The sequence below is a fragment of the Chelonia mydas genome, chromosome 23 (assembly GCF_015237465.2).
Source record: "Chelonia mydas isolate rCheMyd1 chromosome 23, rCheMyd1.pri.v2, whole genome shotgun sequence".
NCBI lineage: Eukaryota > Metazoa > Chordata > Testudines > Cheloniidae > Chelonia > Chelonia mydas.
This window is the reverse complement of record NC_051263.2, coordinates 15,294,932-15,315,935: the sequence shown is the minus strand read 5'-3', so window position 1 is coordinate 15,315,935 and position 21,004 is coordinate 15,294,932. Positions and strand designations below refer to the sequence as shown.

The 21,004-nt window shown below is 64.5% G+C and overlaps 2 protein-coding genes across 5 annotated transcripts; both read left to right on the top strand.

Annotated features, from left to right (window-relative positions):
* Positions 1-1,321: 1,321 nt before the first annotated feature.
* LOC102945897 (sulfotransferase 2B1) lies at positions 1,322-6,946 on the top strand. Of its 3 annotated transcripts, XM_037888662.2 has the most exons (7): positions 1,322-1,405; positions 1,896-2,052; positions 3,054-3,262; positions 3,381-3,507; positions 3,776-3,870; positions 4,770-4,950; positions 5,058-6,943. In XM_037888662.2, exons 2-7 carry the CDS (start codon positions 1,908-1,910, stop codon positions 5,171-5,173), a joined length of 873 nt encoding a protein of 290 aa, XP_037744590.1. In that variant the 5' UTR covers positions 1,322-1,405; positions 1,896-1,907; the 3' UTR covers positions 5,174-6,943. The 3 variants fall into 3 exon arrangements, with proteins under 3 accessions (XP_037744590.1, XP_043390612.1, XP_027685252.1); XM_043534677.1 differs by lacking the exon at positions 4,770-4,950 and having other exon boundaries at positions 5,058-6,946; XM_027829451.3 differs by lacking the exon at positions 1,322-1,405 and having other exon boundaries at positions 1,912-2,111.
* Positions 6,947-8,963: 2,017 nt separating this feature from the next.
* On the top strand, positions 8,964-19,997 carry LOC102947699 (D-box binding PAR bZIP transcription factor). Of its 2 annotated transcripts, XR_006287216.1 has the most exons (5): positions 8,964-9,842; positions 14,000-14,329; positions 16,544-16,764; positions 17,927-18,538; positions 19,537-19,997. XR_006287216.1 is itself a non-coding variant. In XM_037888618.2 (4 exons), exons 1-4 carry the CDS (start codon positions 9,680-9,682, stop codon positions 18,140-18,142), a joined length of 930 nt encoding a protein of 309 aa, XP_037744546.1. In that variant the 5' UTR covers positions 8,964-9,679; the 3' UTR covers positions 18,143-19,036. The 2 variants fall into 2 exon arrangements, 1 of the variants encoding a protein (XP_037744546.1); XM_037888618.2 differs by lacking the exon at positions 19,537-19,997 and having other exon boundaries at positions 17,927-19,036.
* The last annotated feature ends 1,007 nt before the right edge of the window (positions 19,998-21,004 follow it).

The following is a 21,004-nucleotide window of genomic DNA, read 5'->3' as shown; positions in this document are numbered from 1 at the left end:
AGTCATTGGCCACACCTTGAATACTGGGTGGAGGTGTGGTCCCCCCCATCTCGAAAAAGATACATTGGAATTGGAAAAGGTTCCGAAAAGGGCAACAAAAATTATTAGGGGTCTGGAACGGCTTCTGTATGAGGAGAGATTAATAAGGCGGGGACTTTTCAACTTGGAAAAGAGACAACTAAGGCGGGATACAATAGATGGCTAAAAACTCATGACTGATGCGGAGAAAATAAATAGATAGATAGATAGATAGATAATCTGGGGATGGATACATGGAAATTTAAAAGAACTTCCCATACTCCTATGCAGGCTTGGAAGGTTTAAGTTTTTATGGGTCAATGTCAGTAAATGTCAATTTCACACGGACACAAGGGAAAATTATTTCCATTGATATAAAACCATGACTGGTGTGGAGAAAGTAAATCAGGAAGTGTTGTTTACTCCTTTTCATAATACAAGAACTAAGGGTCACCCAATGAAATGAATAGTCAGCAGGTTTAAACCAAACAAGAGGAAGTATTTCTTCACCCAACGCACAGTCAACCTGGGGAACTCCTTGCCAGAGGATGTTGTGAAGGCCAAGACTATAACAGGGTTCAAAAAAGAACTTGATAAATTCATGGAGGATAGGTCCATCGATGGCTGTTAGCCAGGATGGGCAGGGATGGTGTCCCAAGCCTGTTTGCTGGGAGGACGACAGGGAATGGATCATTCGCTGATTCCCTGGTCTGTCCATTCCCGCTGGGGCACCTGGCACTGGCCACTGTGGGCAGACAGGAGACTGGGCGAGATGGACATTTGGTCCGACCCAGTCTGGCCGTTCTTATGTTCTTAACCTCCTGCATCTCCCCATCTGCTGGCCTCTCATAATTATCATCTGACCCCCCCCCCCCCCCACATTCTGCACATCTCTCAATATTTCAGTGGATAAAAATAGAGAAAAATGCTTAACCCGGGTCATGTTGTGCCCTTCTGGACCTTTCCCTCAACACACCTCTCCTCCCGGGCCTGGAGCCCCTGAGCTGGCCCCTCTCCAGCAGCGCGCCGGGGACAGGCCCCAGATCAACCCAGCTGCGCCCTGGGGGGGTCTGGGGCACGAAGCCAGGCGCTGCCGGCGCCCTGGAAAGGCCCGGCTGGCCACTGAGCGGGCTCCCGGCGGGAGGCACCCGCTGTTCCCACCGGACCCCCGAGTGGGGCAGCCCCTCCGCGGGACCCCCCCGCCACGGCACTGCGCAGCGCGGGGCCCGGCTCCGGCTGCTGGGGGCGGGGATCCCCCCAGCAGTGACCCGGATTCACACAAAGCACTATTGTGCGAGGCTGGCTGTGGGACCCACGTGGATCCTGTGGGGTGGGGCCGTGGGAACCCGGGACACAGACAGAGCCCTAGAGAGACCCCGGCCGGAGGGTAAGGGGGGTGGGGTGCAGCCCTCCAGCCCTGCCGGTGCCCCTCACTCCCGACCCGCGGCCCCCTGCCAGCCCCCCTCACTCCCGACCCGCAGCCCCCTGCCAGCCCAGCCCCCCACCCCCAGCCCTGCCGGTGCCCCTCACTCCCGACCTGCAGCCCCCCGCCAGCCCTGCCCCCGCCCCCCAGCCTTGCCGGTGCCCCTCACTCCCGACCTGCAGCCCCCTGCTAGCCCAGCCCTGCCGATGCCCCTCTCTTCTCCTTAACTTCAACTCTACAACTCCAGACTGTCCAGCCCCTCCCGCGTCCTGCACTGCCCCGTGGGTCCCTAGAGGGCGATCCCTGCCCGGGGTGGCGGTTGGGAATTGGGGGGCTGGAGGGGGAGGGGCTCAGATGTGGGGATGGCGACACAGCAGGGGGGTTAATGGGGGGGGGACCCAATAACACAGGGCTGGTGCTGCCCATTGCTGAAGGTCCCCCCGTGTCCCCGCAGCCCCCCAGCTCCATGGCCGTCCCCGGCCCGCGCTCGCTGCTGTACGAGGGGATGATGCTCCCGGCCCTGGCGCACAGCCCGGAGAGCCTGAGGTACGCTCAGCTCGGCTTCCAGGTGCGAGACAGAGACATCTTCAGTGTCACATACCCCAAATCGGGTGAGAGACCCCCCAGTACCTACTGCTGTACCCCTGCCCCTACGCCTCCCCCACACCAGGTGAGAGACCCCCCATGCCCCTCTCCACCCCATATCCTCCTTACCTGCCCTGCACCCCCGAGCCCCACATGCCCAATATCTCCCCTGTACCCCTTTATATCCCCTGACAGTCTCTGAGCCCCACCCCAGTGCGCCCCTACCCTAAATCACAGGAGAGGCCCCCAGAACCCCCCTCTGCCTGCCATACCTCCCCTGCACCCCCACGCCTACCCACAAAATTATGTTAGATCCCCCTAGACCCCCTGAATACCCTCACCCCCCACTGCACCCTCACACCTAACCCAAAGCAGATGAGACCCCCCCCCAATTCCTGGGATCCTCCTATTCCTCCCCATCCCCTGGTGCCCCCCCCACATTTTCCCCCCATCTTTCCCCCCACATGCCTCCATGTACTGCCGTCCCATCCCTAGCTCCGGCTACTAACCCTCCTCCTGAGTCTGCAGGACCGCCTCCTCCACCCCCAGCCCCTGGGATCCCCCATAGCCTCCCCCAGGATCCCCACTGCACCCCCTGAACCCCAACATCTGCATCTCCCTAAACTCCACTTGCCTCCTCTGAACCCTGGCACAGCCTTTGAGCGCCCGGCCATCCCCCATAACCCCTGGGTCTCCCCACCTCCTCCACCCCCTAACTCCCCCTCCTTTTCCCCTCCCTCCCCTGACCCTCAGGATCCTAGCTTCCTACCCTATCCCCCAGGGCATCCCTCCTTCATACCCCATTCCTCTGACACTCCAGAAGCCACCCTGAACTCCAGGATCCCCCTGCACCCTGACTTCCCCTGACCCCTGTGAACTCTCCTCCACCTCCCTCCCGCAGCCCCATCTTCTCCCCAAATTCCCCCCCATGCTTCCCCCCCCACACCTGGCTCTAACCACCTCCTGGGGCCCGCTCCCCCGATATCTACCCAGCCCCCCAGCTCCATCATTCTCCCCGCACCCCCAGGCACCACCTGGATGCAGGAGCTGCTGACCCTCATCCACAGCGACGGAGACCCCCAGCTGGCGCGGTCGGTGCCCTCCTGGGAGCGGGTGCCCTGGGTTGAGCAGACCACGGGAGCTGGGTTCCTGGAGAACCGGCCCTGTCCGCGGCTCATCTCATCCCATCTGCCCTGCGGCCTCTTTCCGACCTCCCTCCACGGCTCCAACGCCAAGGTGAGGGGCTGCGGGTCGGGAGTGTGGGGCACCGGCAGGGCTGGGGAGAGTCTGGGGCTAGCAGGGGGCCGAGGGTCGGGAGTGAGGGGCACCGTCTCAGTCCCTGTCCCTGTCCCAGGTGATCTATACTGTGAGGAACCCCAAGGACGTCTGTGTCTCTCTCTATTATTGCTCTAAAATGGCCTCGTTCCTGGAGTTCCCGGAAGATTTTGGGGAATTTGTGGAGCTCTTCAGCGCAGGCAAAGGTACCAGGCAGCGCGGTGCAGTGGTTAGAGGGGGGGGGCTGACAGCCAGGACTCCTGGGTTCTCTCCCTGGCTCCGGGAGAGGAGTGGGGGCTAGTGGTTAGAGCAGGGGGGGCAGAGGGGGTGGGAGCCAGGACTCTGGGCTGGGGAGCTGCGTGTGGCCCGGCTTTTATACCAAAAGGATCTTCAAGCCCAGCCTCTGGGTCCCTCTGTTCGTTTGATGCATGAGTTGGCATTTTACCTCCCTCCCTAATCCCGCCTTGCTTCCAGGGCTGTTCGGCTCCTGGTTCCAGCACGTCAAGGGCTGGCTGGGCCTTAGGGACCGGCTCAACTTCCTCCTCCTGACCTATGAGGAAATGCATCAGGTGAGAGACTAGCACCAGACAGAGAAAGGGAAAGACCCCGACCCCACATCCTGGGTCACACCCCTGGGCCCATCTACCCCAGTATCCTGGCCCCTCCCCGCCCCCTGAGTCACAGCCCAGCCGGGCCCATCTACCCCGGTATCCCACCCCCTCCCTGCCCCCAGATCAGCCCCCTGGGCCCATCCACCCCGGTATCCCACCCCCTCCCTGCCCCCAGATCAGCCCCCTGGGCCCATCTACCCCAGTGTCCCGCCCCCTCCCTGCCCCCAGATCAGCCCCCCGGGCCCATCCACCCCGGTATCCCACCCCCCTCCCTGCCCCCAGATCAGCCCCCCGGGCCCATCCACCCCGGTATCCCACCCCCTCCCTGCCCCCAGACCAGCCCCCCGGGCCCATCCACCCTGGTATCCCACCCCCTCCCTGCCCCCAGATCAGCCCCCCGGGCCCATCCACCCTGGTATCCCACCCCCTCCCTGCCCCCAGACCAGCCCCCCGGGCCCATCCACCCTGGTATCCCACCCCCTCCCTGCCCCCAGACCAGCCCCCCGGGCCCATCCACCCTGGTATCCCACCCCCTCCCTGCCCCCAGACCAGCCCCCCGGGCCCATCCACCCTGGTATCCCACCCCCTCCCTGCCCCCAGACCAGCCCCCCGGGCCCATCCACCCTGGTATCCCACCCCCTCCCTGCCCCCAGACCAGCCCCCCGGGCCCATCCACCCTGGTATCCCACCCCCTCCCTGCCCCCAGATCAGCCCCCCGGGCCCATCCACCCTGGTATCCCACCCCCTCCCTGCCCCCAGATCAGCCCCCCGGGCCCATCCACCCTGGTATCCCACCCCCTCCCTGCCCCCAGATCAGGCCCCCGGTCCATCCAGCCCACTGTCCCGCCCTGTGACAGGACCTGCGGGGCAGCGTGGAGCGGATCTGCCAGTTCCTGGGCAAGCCCCTGGCGGCGCGGGCGCTGGACGGGGTGGTGGAGAACGCCTCCTTCCAGGCCATGAAGCAGAACAAGATGTGCAACTACAGCCTGGTGCCGGAGAACATCATGGACCAACGGATCAGCCCCTTCCTGAGGAAAGGTGGGAGAGGGGCTGGGCGGGGGCTCCCAGCTACCCCGGCCTGGCCTCTCCCAGCAGGGGGCCTTGGGGAAGACTCCCTGAACCCCTCCATTCTCTGCTTCCCACAGGGGTCCCGGGCGACTGGAAGGGGCATTTCACGGTGGCACAGAGCCAGGCATTTGACCAGCTCTACCAGGAGCAAATGCAGGACGTGGACGTCCGATTCCCATGGGAAGAGGCCTGAGGGGTCACCGCCCCCCTCCTCCGGACAGCTACAGTCTGTGGGGACCCCTAGATCCATGTGTGTGGGCACTTGAAGAGTGCATCTCCCACCCCCACCCTGCTCTAACCACTAGACCCCATCCCCTCTCCCAGAGCCGGGGATAGAACCCAGGAGTCCTGGATTCTGTTCCTGGCCTCTGTCACTCTACAGCCATTTGGGCTTATCAGCGTCCGTGCCTCAGTTTCCCTCTCTGTGGGACGGGGCTGAACCCCCCTCCCCTGGATTAACCCCATATTGCCTGCAGAGCCATGGCGTGTCACTAACAAACAACCTCAGCAACAGAGGGGTGCGGCCACCGTGCCGGGAACCGGCCACCAGGGGGAGAAGCGGCTCCAGAAATGGAGGGGGCGGGACAAGCCTTCCCTGATACTGAGCCCTGCTTAGGGGACTGGAGTGTGTGGGGGGGGGGGGGGGGGGGGCTGCCTCTGAGGCCCCTTGTGGGTATTGTGCCCCATACAGAGGGTTTGTGCCAGGACTTGCCAGCAGCTCTCCTCCCCCAGCCCCATGGCGCCCCCCCAGGTACCCACAGAGCATCCCACTCAGCCCCCTCCCCCCCCCCCGATTCCTGCCTCCCACATCCGGGATCAGAGCCCTGCCCCCCTCCCGAACTGCCTGAGCCCCCAGCACCTGCCCACACCCCTCCCCCTCCCAGTGCTGTAAGGGGTTGGGGGGTTAGCTGGGGCTTGGGGTGACTAACCCAACGTCCTTCCATCTCCAGCAGGGGCTGCAGCCTGGAGTCCCCTTCCCCCATCCCTGCCCCTGGATCAGCCCCCAGGGCCCATCTACCCAGTATCCCACCTCCTGCCTACCCTGCGGATCAGCCACCCAGGCCCATCTACCCCGGTATCCCACCTCCTGCCCTCCCCCCAGATCAGGCCCAGGGGCCCATCTACCCCGGCATCCCGTCCCTTCCTGCCTGCCTCCCGGATCAGCCCCTGGGGCCCATCTACCCCAGTATCCCCCCTCCTGCCTACCCTGTGGATCAGCCCCCCCAGCCCATCTACCCCAGTATCCCACCCCCTCCCTGTCCCCCAGCTCAGCCCCCACAGCCCATCTATCCCGATACCCCACTGTCACCCTTTCAGGGTTCTCCGGGGGTACAGGGTGAATCAGCAGCACCAGGCCACCTTGTCTGTCCTCACCAGGGAAAACGGGCAAACATTCTGGCTGGTGGCTATGCGAGCGCCCCACTCTGGGCCCCACCAGCCTGTCCCAGCCTGGGGCGTTGGGGTTTGCCTATGCTGGCCCTTAGGGTCCTGGAGCGGGTCCTTGGGGCAGAGCTAATTTGAGGCTAAATCTATGGAGATAATTACCCACCCCCCAACCGCCCTGAGGTCTGCTCTGTCCCTGGGGCACCACCCCCTCCAGCCTGTCTGTGCCCAGCCCCTCAACTGCTGGGGACCCGCTTTGCACTCGGATCGGCTGCCTCCGTGGGAGCCTCCCCTGCCCCCCTTAACCGCTGTCCCCTCAGTCCAGCCCTCTGCTAAGCACCCGGCCCGAGGTCATGTCTGCAGCAAAACCTAGAATCAAACAGGAGCAAGTTTAAGGTTTGGAAACAGATACAAGAAGAATATCAACCATGGGGTAGGGTCTGCGCTTATTCCTAGTTAAACTGGCTAGAACCCATAGATATTACCAGTTAATAACCAGTCGGGAACCTGTAGTAATTATCAGTTAATAAACTGGCTAGAGTCATAAACACAGTCTAGAGCCTGAATTTATTCCCAGTTTCCTTTCCTGGTCCTTTCTCCCCCGTTGGTCCACCCATCCAGCATTTGTCCCATGGGAAAGCCAGGATCCACTTCTCACAAGAGGCTTACCCTGGCAGGCTGTTTTCTCCATAAGAGAGCCCAACTTGGGGCCCACACCACCCCAGGCGGGCCCACACACGGGCCCACACATGGTTCCCCCCCTTTTCTCTCTGGTTGCACAGAGGCGTTTTGTTAATTCACTTTGCCCCAATGGGCCCCCCACTCAAAGCCTTTCTCTCAGGCATCTTGTCTAGGGCGTCCGCACGTGGCTGGGCCGGGCCCCAGGTGTCCTCTCTCCTGGGTGATTTAGCACCCAGAGCCACCGGCCCAGGGCCACATTTCCCCTCCCAGAGCCTGGAGAGAACCCAGGAGTCCTGGCTCCCAGCACCCCCCATCACTAGACCCCACTCCCCTGCCAGAGCCAAGAAAGAACCCAGGAGTCCTGGCTGGAGGGTGGGGGTCCCCAAATGTGTCCAGTGTCTGAATCCCAGCACCAACTCCCCTCCGTCTCCGGCGGGGAGCAGCCCAAGAGGGTTCTGTTACATTGGGGGAGGGTCTTTTCATAACCCGCCCCCTCATTTTCCTCCTCCTCTTACAGTGACTGGCACCTAGGGCCCCCCGGACACCAGTCAGCAGTCCCACAGCTCCAGCCTCCCCACGGACCAAGCTCCAGGACCCCCACCCATGGGGGGCAGGGCTGGGGGCATTACCCCCTCATTCAGGGGAATCCCTCTTCACAGGAAAGTTGCAGCATTCCACATTTCCCATGGATGGATCACTTGGGGTGGGAGTGGAGATAGTTTGGGGTATGCCCTGCAGGCCCCCTCAATCTATCCTCTGAGGGGCTGTACCCCAAGATTCCTGCAGCCCTGCACAGACAGCCCCTCTCTCCAGATTGCTGCACCCCAAGATTGGGGAGAGAGATCCATACCCCAAGAATTCCATCTAGATGGATTTGGGGGACCCCTTAGCTGTCTGCTCCGCACATCCCAAATCCTCCCCTACCTCCTGGAAGAGGGAGCCCCCTTAGTTGGTCCCAGGCCAAAGGATGGGACCCCAAATTTCATTTGGGGATTAGACACAGGGCCTCTAGCCCAAGATCTGTAAATGGGGAGGATGCTGGGAACCCCTAAACTGTACCCAGAGGCCAGTTAATGCCATTAGGAGGTGCCCTGTGCTGCGGATGTAGTGGGGGGGGCTTGGGGTGACAGCAGCCCTACCCCAGTCCAGGATCTGGGCTCCCGCAAACAAGTACCCAGCCCCCTCATTTGTAAATAGCCCCAGCAGAGGTGGGAAGTCCCTGGGGGGGCTGCTGGAATGAGACCCCTGGAGCCCCTGCTCAGAACAGAGCCACAGAGAGGATCAAAAACCCTGAGTTGGTCTCCGTGCTGGGTGAAGGGTCCCCACGCCCCCAGCCCCCTTGCCCACCCCAAAGGGGTCGCATCCCAGAGCAGGGCGAGGGGTCCCCGTATACCCAGCCCCCGCGCCCCACCCCAGAGGCAGCTGGGTAAATAATCCCGGGAGGGGAGGGGGGGCAGAGCAACAGCTGCAAAAACCTACATCCCTGTCTGTGCGGGCGCGCAGGGCCAAAGCCCCGGGGGGCGCTGCGCCCCGCTCTGAGGGAAATCCCCGCACCCTGCAGTCACGGCGCTGGGGCCCGGGAGGGGAAGGGGGCTCCAGTGGTGGGGGTGGGGCTGGGAGTCAGGACTCCTGGGTTCTCTCCCCGGCTCTCGGAGGGGAGCCGGGACTCCTGGGATCAGCAGCGGGCCCTGACGGAGCAGTGAGGTGATAGCGAGTGTCCCGTGGCCAGGTGGGGGGGGGTCCTGCCCCACACACTCTAGTACCCCCCAGCGGGGGCAGAACCCTGCTTCCCCCTCCCGGCGCGGCGCCTTTAAGAACTCAGCCGACCCGCTCTGCCTTCCCCCCCCCCAGCCGACACGTGCCGCCCCATGTGCTGCCAGCCCCCCAGGCCTCTCCCCCTGCCGTCTCCCCGATTGGCTAAAAGTGGGTCAGGCTCCTCCCACCCTCCGGCTTCCTATTGGCCAAATCTAGGTCAGTGCTCCCCTCCCCCCGCCCATCGCCTCCCCCCCCCATGGCCCGGACACATGACCGGGCCGGGCGCACGAGTCTGGGCCTTGGCAAACATTCCCAGCCCGCCGATTGGCTCGGCCGGAGGCAGCTCGGGTTCAGGCCCCGCCCACTTCTGCAAGCCCCGCCCCGTTTTCCCAAAGCGGGGAGTCGGGCAAAAAAAGAGATTAAAAAAAAAAAACCACCCAGCAGCTACCGACAGCTGCGAGGCGCTGGCGGAGATCGGGGGGCCGCTGAGCTGGGATCGGGGGGGCCAAACTTCCCAGCAACGCTGCACCCCAAAACCTTGGGGGTGCCCCCACCAGGAGAGGCCGGGGTGCTGGGGGGAGGAAGGAATCTCTGGCTCCTGCCCTGCGGACCCCCCGCCCCCCGGGCCACTGTGACACTGGCAGGCGTGAGAAGTTTTTTTGCTGCGGCAGAGAAGTGGGTGCCGGGGAGCTGCCTGGCTAAGGGGAGAGCCGGCTGTTTTGGGGAGCTGGGATTTTTTTTCTCAGGGTCTCCACAGCAGGGATCTTCTGGAGCCTGTTGCCAGACCAGATCCTTTCAGCTGCGAGGGATCAGCCGGGAAGCTCTCCTCGCCCTTGGGATCCCCAGCTCCTGTGGGCACAGCGGGGATCCCTGACGGGCCATGGCCAGGCCAGCGGCCCAGCTGGGCGCCACGGAGCGGCTGCCGAACCCTTTGCTCTCCTCCCCGCCGCTGGGGGTGCCCGGGGCCGGCATGGTCAGCCTGAAGAGCCTCCTGCAGGGGCCCATCAAGAGCCCGGAGCGCAGGCCCAAGGACCTGACCACCTGTAAGTGCCCTGGCGGTCGTGCGTCTGTCCGGTCCTGCGCGGGTCCGTCAGGCTGGTGATCGCCATCCCTACGCCACCGGCCAGCCAGCCCTATGTGCACCCCGCCATCTGTCTGTCCCCCCTTCCCCATAGGAACCCCACCATCCATCCAGCTGTCCATTCATCCATCCATCCATCCATCCCCATAGGAACCCTGCCATCCATTCATCCATCTGTCCATCCCCATAGGAACCCTACAATCCATCCATCCCCATAGGAACCCATCCATCCATCCATCCATCCCTCCCCATAGGAACCCTACCAGCCACCCAGCCAGCCACCCATCTATCCCCATAGGAACCCCCCATCCATCCATCCATCCGTCCACCCGTTTGTCCATCCATCTGTCCATCTCCATAGGAACCCCCCATCCATCCATTCAGTTGTCATCCATCCATCATTCTCATAGGAACCCCACCATCGACCCATCCATCCACCTGTTTGTCCATCCATCTGTCCATCCCCATGCAAACCTTGTCATCTCTCCAACCATGAACCGCGCCATCCATCGCTTCCCCTAGCCCCCCTATCTAATCTTGGCAGTCTCTCTCCATACTGCCCTCCCATCCGTCCTGCCCTCCCTGTCGGCAAACTGCCCAGCACGGTCATATTGGTATGGAAATACACCCCGGAAAGGGCCCTTGGTCCCCCTCGGCAGCCCGCCTAGCACGTTCCTTGGCTGCTTTCAGCCCTTATCTGTCTGTCCAGTGGTGCCCACCCTCTCCCCCAGCCGGCTGTCATCTGGGGCAGGATTTGCACTCTGGGCTGGAAAGGGGCAGCCGAGAGGGAGGGAAAAGTGTGAGGAATTGTACCGGGACCCAAGCTCAGGGGGCCCCCAAAAGGTCTGTGTAAATGCAGTGAAATGGGAGGGGTCCCAGCGATAACGAGGTGCCCAGACCCCAAATTCCTCTGGGCTGGCCTGGCCATGGGGACCCCACTGGGCAGCAGCCCTGGCTGCAGCTGCGCCCAGGCATGGACTCCTGGGCCACCAGAAGCACTGACTTGTGAGTGGGAGAGAGACAGAGGCAGAGTGTGTGTGTGTGTGTATTTATGTGGTTTTGTGTACAAGACAGACAGACAGAAGTGGAGCAAGTGTGTGTGTGTATTAATGTGTGTTTGTGACAGACAGAGAGCATACATATTTGTGTGAGAGGACAGACAGAGGCAGTGTGGGTCTATTAGTGTGTATTTGTGTGTGTTTTTCTGTGTGAAAGAGATGGACAGACAGAAGCCGTGTGTGTGTGTATTAATGTGTGGTTGTAAGACAAGCAGAGTGTGTGTGTGTGAGAGAGAGAGAGAGAGAGACAGACTGATAGAGGCAGAGTGTGTGTGTACTGGTGTGGTTTTGTGAGAGAGAGAGACAGATGGACAGAACCCGAGTGTGTGTGTGTATCTGTGTGTTTGTGACAGGCCCGGACCGAGGCAGAGCATGTGTGTGCGTCCTCCTGTATATTTGTGTTTGTGTGTTTGCAGGAATGGCCCTGGTCTTCCACCGGCCCCATCTGCTCCCACTGGGAAGTTCAGAAAAGTCCCGAGGCGCTGGGGAAGGTCTGGGGGGCAGGGTCTGTGCAGGTTCACTGTCTAATTGCGTGACACACACACACACAGAGCTCTAAATCCCCACAGCCAGCACACAGCCGGGACACGGGATGTGACAGGAGGCAGAGAAACGTGCACTGAGGGATGTTTTTTATTTTTTTTATTTTTTGCCTAAGGAAATGTTGGTAAAAAGCTGCCAAGCGCCTGCGCCCATGTGGACCCAGGGCAGGGGGTGGGTTCGGTTTTGACAGATGGGTGAGTCCCACATCAGGCCAGGCTGTGGCCTCCGGGGTCAAGCCAGGGCACCCCCCGGTGGGGAAGCTCTGACAAGGATCTCACTAGCCACGGGGTAGCCCCCTCCCATCCCATCCCGAACTCAGCCCCCCTGGCACATACTCCCTGAAGAAGGCCCCGAGTTGCTCCAGGTCAGGAGTGAGGGGCATTGGCAGAGCTGGGGGGGAGCCCAGGGCTGGGCTAGCAGGGGCTGCGGGTCGGGAGTGAGGGGCACCTGCAGCAGTGGGGATGTGGGGGCTGCGGGCCGAGATTGAGGGGCACTAGCAGGCTTGTGCAGGGGAAGCGCCCCCCCCCCAGGGATGAGCAGCCCCTCCCCCCACATGTGCCGGGGGAGGGGGCCCCTTGGGCAGTGACTCAGCCCTGCTCTCGGGGCGCTGCCCCGCTGGGCATGGGAGAAACTCAGCGCAGGGCGTGACCCGGGGCTGTCACCTGGCTTCCTCCACACATGGGCTGGGGAGTCAGGCCCCAGGAATGGGGTGTTGCCCGGGCATCCCGCCTGCTCCACCTGCTCCAGCCCCGTGCCAGCCAGCAGGCAGGGGGAGGGGCAGCCTGGAGTCGAGGCTGGGCGGGGCTGGGAGATGTGGGGTGCCCACCCGGCCCATAGCCGCTTGTCAGCGCTGTCTTCACAGGGCGTCCCAGCAGCCTTTGCTCCATTCCCCGCTCGTTTCTTCCCAGAACCCTTTGCGCCATTCCTCAGTCTCCTTGGGGCATCCCAGAATCCTTTGCACTGCTCCCCACTCTTCTTGGGGCATCCCAGAATGCTTTGCTCCCTGATCCCTTCCCGCCTTGACACCAGGCGTTGGGGGGACGGAGGTTGCTTTTGAAGCCAGAGGCTAAAGCCAGACACACTGAACCCCAGGTGTTTTGGGGGGACAGGGGAGTCGGGGATCACAGGAGGACTTGTGATGCAGTCAGCTGACCATGAGAAACCAGGACTCCGGGGTTCTCTCCCTGGCTCTGGGAGGGGAGTGGGGTCTAGTGGTTAGAGCCGGAGGGCTAGGAGCCAGGACTCCTGGGTTCTCTCCCTGGCTCTCCCTGGGTGACTTTGAGGCGCTGGTGCAGCAGTGCTGCGTGTGGGAGGCAGGAGAAGAAGGGGGCTCTCCTCCCCTGGGGGACAGGCCACTCCCCCCACCAGGCTGGAACCCGCAGCCGCTGGGCCACGCACCGGGGGGCGGGGGGAGAGCCTGAGCTGCGCACGCTGCAGTGAGCCGAGCCGGGGTCGCCCGAGGTGAGCCAGGCCTCACGTGTGCAGGGAGCGGGCGGGCGGCACGTGCGGGGAGCCAGCCCGGCTGCGGCTGAGGCTGGGGAGCAGCTGGGGCCTGGGGACGGGGCAGTGTCTGGCTGGCGCCGTGCAGGCCCTGACTGTCCATCCACCCCACACATCTGTCCCCACATCCCCACTCTGTCTATCTCAGTCTCACTCGGCTTTCTCTCTCTTCACCATGATATCTCGCTCCTTGAGTTCAATACACCCCCCGCCCGCAGGGTCTCGGTGCTCTGGGGGGCTCTGCCATGCTCAGGGCGGGGGGCCCGGCTGGGCTCCAGTCAGTTTCTCCTCCTGGGTCTCTGGCGAATGCGCCCAGCTGGGGACTCGTGCCCCCTGCCCCCATTTGTGCTCGCAAATCCACGCACTTGTGCACTTCCTGGGGCACGCACCCCCACCCCCGTGTGCACACACTCACTCATGCAGGCCCAACGACAGGCCCGCACTCGTGGACTCCGTTCCCTGGTGCTCCCCTGCGCTCGCTAGGGCATCCTCGCCACGCCCGGCCGCTTGCTCCCGCATTCCTGGGTGTGGTGCCACACCGTGCCTACCGCTCACACCCCCAGCCCACCCCCCACACGTGCGCCTGCTTGTGCTCTCCCCCGTGCGTGCAGCCAGCGAGCTGTGCAGGATTGCACTTCCAGCGCCCCACGTGAGCACAGGCCGGCTGCCACTGGGAGCCGACACTCGGTCGCTTGGGAACGCGCCCGCGAAATCCCGCAGCTCCCACACTCACGCACCACTCACACGGATTTGAACACCCTGTGGACTCTCACAGCAGGGCCTTCGGCAGACACACAAAGTGCAGGACTCATCTCTGCCAGCAGGGGCACACTCCCAGCCCCCCTTCACCCCACCCCCTAGCTCTAACCACTAGACCCCACTCCCCTCTCAGAGCTAGGGAGAGAACCCAGGAGTCCTGGATCCCCCCCTGCCCCGAGCTCTGACCACTAGCCCCCACTCCTCAACCAGAGCCAGGGATGGAACCCAGGCGTCCTGACCCCCCTCTCTCCCCCTCCAGGCCTGGCCAAGGAGAAGGAGCGGAAGATGGAGGAAGAGCTGGGGGGCGCACGGGCGGGACAGTGTGCCTACCTAGGCTCCCTGCTGTGGGAGCGCACCCTGCCCTACAGCGAGATCGAGTATGTGGACCTGGACGAGTTCCTGCTGGAGAACGGGCTCCCCCCCAGCCCGGCCCAGCCACCCTTCTCCCCGGCCAGCCAGGCCACCAGCTCGCCCTCCAGTGGCATCGCCGTCGACCTCAGCCGCCCGGCCTCCTGCACCTCCTCCGCCTGCTCCTCGCCCGCCGAGTGCCCGGGCAGCAGCGACGGGGACCAGTGCTGTGCCCCTGCAGGTAGCCGGGGGGCAGTGGGGCCAGGGGGCACTAGTAGGGAGCAGGGCTGGGAGGGTGGCAAGGAGCACGGGGGGGGGGGCAGCAGGGAGGTGGAGCTGCGGGGGGCAGTGCCCAGGGGAACTAGGGGGCCCAGCAGCCTAGGGGGGCTGTGTCCAGGCGTGGGGTCTCTGCTGAGTCACGGCCTCTCTGTCCCTGACACGTGGAGGGGGCAGACCCCTGGGCCTGCCCCACTTACAGCCCCACAAGCCTCCCAGGGAGCCTGCACATGGCCCCATGCCAGGGAATTGCTCCCATACCAGGGAATCCCCAGCCCCCCTACCCATAACGGGGAATCCCCCCACCACTGAGTTATCCCCCAACCCCCCCATAACGGGGAATCCCCCCACCACTGAGTGATCCCCCAACCCCCCCCCCATAACAGGGAATCCCGCCACCACGGGGTTACCCCCCCCTTGGACTCTGGATGCCGCCGGCCCCTCCCACCCCGCCATGTTCTCCTCTGGGCCCCCCCAGCTGGATCCCCCCTCTCGCCCCCCCTTCACACTCCGGCCCACGTGCGCCCGCCCGGCCCCTCACACGCGGGGGCGGAGGCTGCGGAACGTGACGCGGAGCGGGGGGGTTCCTGCGGGGACACGAGACCGCGGATTAGACACGGGATTCCCCCGCGCGGCGCCCTGCGCCCCCCCCCTCGCCGGGCCTGCAACCTTGCCAGCCCCAGTGCCCCCCCCCCGACCTGCAACCTTCCCCCACCGCGCGGCGCCCCGCGCCCCCCCCCCCCCAGGCCTGCCGCCCGCCGCCCGCGCGCTCCCTCCCCCCCCCCTTGCCTGCAACGTCCCCCCGCCCTGCTCGCTCCTGCCCTGCAACCTCCTCCCCCCCGCCCGCGGCCCTGCTCGCGCTCTACCCCCCTGCCCCGCCCCTCCCCCAGCCTTGCAACCTGCCCCCCCTCGCTCCCTGCTTCCCCCTCCCTCCAGCGTCCTCCCGGCGCTCGCTCCCTGCTCCCCCCGGCCCTGCAATTTCCTACCCCGCGCGGCGCCCCCCCCCCCGCTCTGCGACCACCCCAGTCTTGCAACGCCCCCACAAGCTCCCTGCCCCCACCTGCAATCCCCTTCTCCTCCCCCCCACTCACTCCCTGCTGCTCTGGCCCTGCAACCTCCCACCTGCCCAGGCTGCAACCTGCTCCCCCCGCCCTACACTCCTGCCCCCGAGCCCTGCCCCCCCCGACCTCCTGCCGTGCAACCCTCCTTGCTCACTTCAGGACCCCTCCCTGGTCCTGCAACCCCGACCCCTTGCTCCCTGTCCCCGCCAGCCCCGCAACTCTCCTGCCACATGCTTCCTGCCCCCGTCCCTCTGCCCTCCAAACCACTGTGACCCCGTGCTCTGTCCTCCCCTGCCCAGAGTCCCCACCCTCTGCCCAGCAACCGCCTCTCTGCCCCCTGCTCCCACCTTCATCCCTGACCCCCACACCCTGTCCTGCACCCACTCCCTGCATCTCCCTGCCCCCCCCCCACCTGGCACCGTGCCTCCTGCCTGCTTTCCTTCCCCCGCTTCCCAGCCTGCACCCTGCCTGCAGCCCCCACCCCGTATGCACCCTACACCTGCTGTGCACAAACCCCCCCCCCCCCGATTTGGAAAGGAATACCAGCCCCCTCCCCCCACACACAAGCACACACAGATACAGGGACCGGTCTGGGAGCCAGGACTCCTGGGTTCTATTTCCTGTTTTGTGACTTTGTCCAAGTCCCTTCCCCGCACCTTGCGTGCGGCAGTTTCCTCCCAGGGGAACTGCCCCGGCAGGTGTTTATGGGTCCCGGGCGGTGCTGGGATCTCTCCCAGCCAGGCTGCCCAGTACCTGGCTGATCCCCGCGAGCAGCAAGGTCCTGCTGGCCGTAAACCCGCCTCTAATCCCCTCCTGGCACCACAGCTCCCCGAAGGGTGGCGGTGCCCCCACAGCTGCCCCACACCTGATCCCTGCAGAGCTCCTGCTAAGCAGGGTCACAGCAGGTCAGGGCTTGCATGAGGCACCCGCCTAGGAAATGCCAGCTGCTGGGGGGGGCTCAGCAGGGGGCGCTCTCCCCTGGCTGTCAGCGCTGGCCCCATTACACCAGGGTGGTGCTGTGCTGGGGGGGACAGCTGGATGGCTTGGTGCTGCCATCTGATGGTGTGAAGTGGGAATGCCCCTTGCTCTGACCTTTTCCTGTCCGGTCCCGTCCCCAGGTCCGGTGACCCCCGCCTCCCGGAACACGCCCAGCCCGGTGGACCCCGAGGCAGTGGAGGTGCTGATGAACTTTGACCCTGACCCCGCGGATCTGGCACTATCCAGCGTCCCGGGGCATGAGACCTTCGACCCCCGGAAGCACCGGTTCTCAGATGAGGAGCTCAAACCGCAGCCGATCATGAAAAAGGCGCGGAAAATCCAAGTGCCGGACGAGCAAAAGGTGAGTCCCAGCTCTGGGGGGGGTCATGGGGCAGGGGGCCTGTCCCCTCTAGGGGGCGCCGGCTCCCATCTGCCCCCAGGGCGGGGTCTGGCTGGCTCAGGGGGGCAGGGAATGGGACACGGGGCCTGTCCCCTCTAGGGGGCGCCGGCTCCCATCTGCCCCCAGGGTGGGGTCTGGCTGGCTCAGGGGGGCAGGGAATGGGACATGGGGCCTTTCCCCTCTAGGGGGCGCCGGCTCCCATCTGCCCCCAGGGCGGGGTCTGGCTGGCTCAGGGGGGTGGGGAATGGGACACGGGGCCTTTCCCCTCTAGGGGGCGCCGGCTCCCATCTGCCCCCAGGGCGGGGTCTGGCTGGCTCAGGGGGGTGGGGAATGGGACACGGGGCCTTTCCCCTCTAGGAGGCGCCGGCTCCCATCTGCCCCCAGGGTGGGGTCTGGCTGGCTCAGGGGGGCAGGTAATGGGACACGGGGCCTTTCCCCTCTAGGAGGCGCTGGCTCCCATCTGCCCCCAGGGCAGGGATTGGCTGGCTCAGGGGGGCAGGGAATGGGACATGGGGCCTTTCCCCTCTAGGGGGCGCCGGCTCCCATCTGCCCCCAGGGCGGGGTCTGGCTGGCTCGGGGGGCAGGGAATGGGACATGGGGCCTTTCCCCTCTAGGGGGCGCTGGCTCCCATCTGCCCCCAGGGTGGGGTCTGGCTGGCTCAGGGGGTCAGGGAATGGGACATGGGGCCTTTCCCCTCTAGGGGGCACTGGCTCCCATCTGCCCCCAGGGCGGGGCTGGCTGGCTCAGGGGGGCAGGGAATGGGACATGGGGCCTTTCCCCTCTAGGAGGCGCCGGCTCCCATCTGCCCCCAGGGCGGGGTCTGGCTGGCTCAGGGGGGCAGGGAATGGGACACGGGGCCTTTCCCCTCTAGGGGGCGCCGGCTCCCATCTGCCCCCAAGGCGGGGTCTGGCTGGCTCAGAGGGGCAGGGAATGGGACATGGGGCCTTTCCCCTCTAGGGGGCGCCGGCTCCCATCTGCCCCCAGGGCATGGATTGGCTGGCTCAGGGGGGCAGGGAATGGGACACGGGGCCTGTCCCCTCTGGGGGTGCCGGCTCTTCTCAAGTCTCTTTCTCATTCGTTTTCCCTCTCTCTGCCCCATGGTCCCCCCCCCCGCCCCCCGCAGGATGAGAAGTACTGGAACCGGCGCTACAAGAACAACGAGGCGGCCAAGCGCTCGCGGGACGCCCGGCGCCTCAAGGAGAACCAGATCACGGTGCGGGCCGCCTTCCTGGAGAAGGAGAACGCCGTCCTGCGGCAGGAGGTGGCCAGCATCCGCCAGGAGCTCTCCCGCTACCGCACCATCCTCACCAAGTACGAGTCTCAGCACGGCACCTTGTAGGACGCCGGCCGCCTGCACCGCCACACACCCTGGCCCCCCCGCGGACGGCGGGGGGGGCTGCTTCCCCGCAGCAAGGGGGCGCCCTCTTTCCCCCTTCCCCCGCTCCTGGGCTCTCCCCGTGCGGGGGCGTTTGGGCTCCAGCCAGCTCCAGCGGATGGAGGTGACTATCCAGGACCAGGAGCAAGGAGAGACATTGGCTCGGAACCGGACCCCGCTCCCCGTTCCCGGGCGGAAGTGGGGAGCCCGGCTGACTCTTTCCCGGGGAGCGGGCCGGAGTCGGGGGGGGTCTGAACTGGTGACGTGCCCCCCCCCCCCCCCCCCAGCCCTGCAGCAGGATGAAGCAGGGGTTTGGGCGGGCATGCGCACACACGCGCCCCGCCCCACCGAATGGAAGAGGTGGGTGGGAGGCACAGAGCCAGTCGGTGGCAGGGTTATCTGATGAGGGGGCTGGGAGCCAGGACTCCTGGGTTCTATCCCCCACTCTGGGAGGGGAGTGGGGTCTAGTGGGTTAGAGTGGGGGGGTTGGCAGCCAGGACTCCTGGGTTCTATCGCTGGCTCTGGGAGGGGAGCGGGGGCTAGTGGTTAGAGGAGGGGGCTCTGGCCTCCCAGAGCTGAGGGTAGAACCGAGGAATCCTGACTCCCAACTCTTTACCCCCCCCCCCGCCCCCCCGTGCTGGAAAAGAGACCAAGGGCTGTTACTTTGCCAGCTCTTGTGCGTCACCTAGTGGCGGCGAGTAGTAATAGGAACCTGTGGCTTCTATCAGTCACAGCCAGGGACGGAGTAGGGGGGTGGGCTGGGGCTGGGACAGTCCTCTGGGGCCTGGGGGTCCTTTACCCTAGTGTCCCCCACCCCCGCTCTCCCTTCTTGCTTCAAACTGCTTCTCAACAGTCAGATTTCAGAGCAAGCAAGGCCAGTAACTTCGCTGGGGGGTTGGAATCCCAGGACTCCTGGGTTCTCTCCCCAACTGTGGGAGGGGAGTGGGGTTAAGTGGTGGGGGGGCAGGGGGAAACCTCTGACCTCTCAGGACAGGGATAGAACCCAGGAGTCCTGACTCCCAGCTCTCCACTGTTCCAACTACCGGAGCTCCAGCCCCCGCCGATCCTGGGGATCGAACCCAGGAGCCCTGGCTCCTGAGCTAACCACCAAACCCCACTCCCTGCCCAGAGCCAGGGATGGAACCCAGGAGTCCTGGCTCCCAGCCCTGATCCTTTAACCCTTTGCACTCTGAGCACTTTTGAGGCGCCGGTGTTGCTGGCAGGGGGGACGCGCGGCGCGTCCCCCCTGGAACACTCCACGGGTTTGCACAGGGGCTCAGGGCAGGGTGGGGGGAGGGGAGAGTTCTTCTTAACTATTGTTATTATTATTCTAACGATTCGCTCTATATTTTGTTAAGCGCGGCCAGCCTGTCTGGGCCCTGCGCCTCGTGGCTCCCGCCCGGTCTCCACCCCAGCCCCTTCCGCTCCCTCTCGCCGGCTAGCATTTTCCAGGGAGTTTGTCTTTCCGGGTGTTTTTATGAAGCCGGGGCCCCAGGCGCTGCCCCACGGACCCTGGGCGTTTACCGGCGCGCCAGATCCTCGCCCGCGGGCTGCTTTTCTCGGGGAGCGGGCGAGGCAGCGCGACAGAGCCCCCACGGACGCTAGGCCATTTGGGGGAGAAGACCGCCACCCGGCCCAGCCAGCGCCGCCCGTGGGAGAGCTCCACTTTCAGAGCAGGGCTAGACGGCCGGCCAGAGGCGGCACTTCCAAAGCGGCACGTGGATCTATTTTTCTGGGGAGGGGGGGAGACAGACAGACAGACACAGCTACTGCAGCTCAGCAGAAGAGAGAACTTTTCTGGGGGGGAAGAACTATTCCAGACCAGCGTGGGATCTGCGTGGGGGGGGGCAGCCGGCCGGCCGCAGCGATCCCAGGCCGGCGCACGACACTGTTTTATATTTTTATGGAGGGGAAGGAAACTTATTTCATACAGAAAGAAAAAAAATATATAAGGGGCGGGTCTGAGATGCAGGGCTCCGTTTCAACGCCTGGTCGGGGGGAGGTTCTGGAGGGTTTATTTTTTCCCTTGCCGAATGCTCGAGGAGGAACGCAGAAGGGCAGCCGGCTGTGGCCGCCAGCTGGTGGCGATTGTACCAGGGCAATAAAAGAGCCGAGAAAGCGATGAACAGAGAGCTTGGGGGTGGGAGTGTTTTTTGAATAGAGGGTGGGAGGGTGCACCCCTGCGGGGGCAGGGGGCTACACCCTGCTTCGTGGGGGGAGGATGTATAATGCAGGGCTATGTTGGGGGAGGGTCAGCCCCTGGGTTTAACGCCCCACCCCTGCCTCGTGGGCATGGGTCACCAGCAGGTTTTATTACCGCAGGCCCTAATATATATCAGCACAGTTGCACGTGTCACGGCAGCACGCAGGCACCCCAGCTGGCTCGGGGGCCGGGTCAGAGCCCCCCACAGAGGCCAGCGCCCCCTAGAGGGGAAGACCCCGGACCCCGTTCCCCACCCCCAAGCCAGCCAGACCCCATGCCCCCTAGAGGGGAAAGGTCCTGGGCCCCATTCCCGAGCCAGCCAGTCCCCGCCCTAGGGCCAGCGGCCCCTGGAGGGGAAATGCCCCATTCCCTAGTAGGTGATGGGGCCTTGTTTATTTTCAGCTGACACTTGTGGTGTGCTGCCCCCTAGTGGTCAAACCCAGCACTGCACCTTCATTTCACCTCCAGCTTTGCAACGCATAAGGGTCCCTCCCCCCTTTAACTAATGGGGGATCCAGAGCACTGGGCTCCCCCCTGCCCAGTGCTCCTCATTCCTGACCCACAGCCCCGGCTAACCCGACCCTGGGCTCTCCCCTGCTCCCGCCCCTCACTCCTGACCCACA

Bases quoted from the DNA above. Each gene is read 5' to 3' on its own strand.
- LOC102945897 (XM_037888662.2), top strand. From the start codon at position 1,908: ATGGCCGTCCCCGGCCCGCGCTCGCTGCTGTACGAGGGGATGATGCTC. The intron at 3,508-3,775 runs GTACCAGGCAGC...CCTTGCTTCCAG, and splicing joins GCTCTTCAGCGCAGGCAAAG to GGCTGTTCGGCTCCTGGTTC. The intron at 3,871-4,769 runs GTGAGAGACTAG...GCCCTGTGACAG, and splicing joins CCTATGAGGAAATGCATCAG to GACCTGCGGGGCAGCGTGGA.
- LOC102947699 (XM_037888618.2), top strand. From the start codon at position 9,680: ATGGCCAGGCCAGCGGCCCAGCTGGGCGCCACGGAGCGGCTGCCGAAC. The intron at 9,843-13,999 runs GTAAGTGCCCTG...CTCCCCCTCCAG, and splicing joins GCCCAAGGACCTGACCACCT to GCCTGGCCAAGGAGAAGGAG. The intron at 16,765-17,926 runs GTGAGTCCCAGC...CGCCCCCCGCAG, and splicing joins AAGTGCCGGACGAGCAAAAG to GATGAGAAGTACTGGAACCG.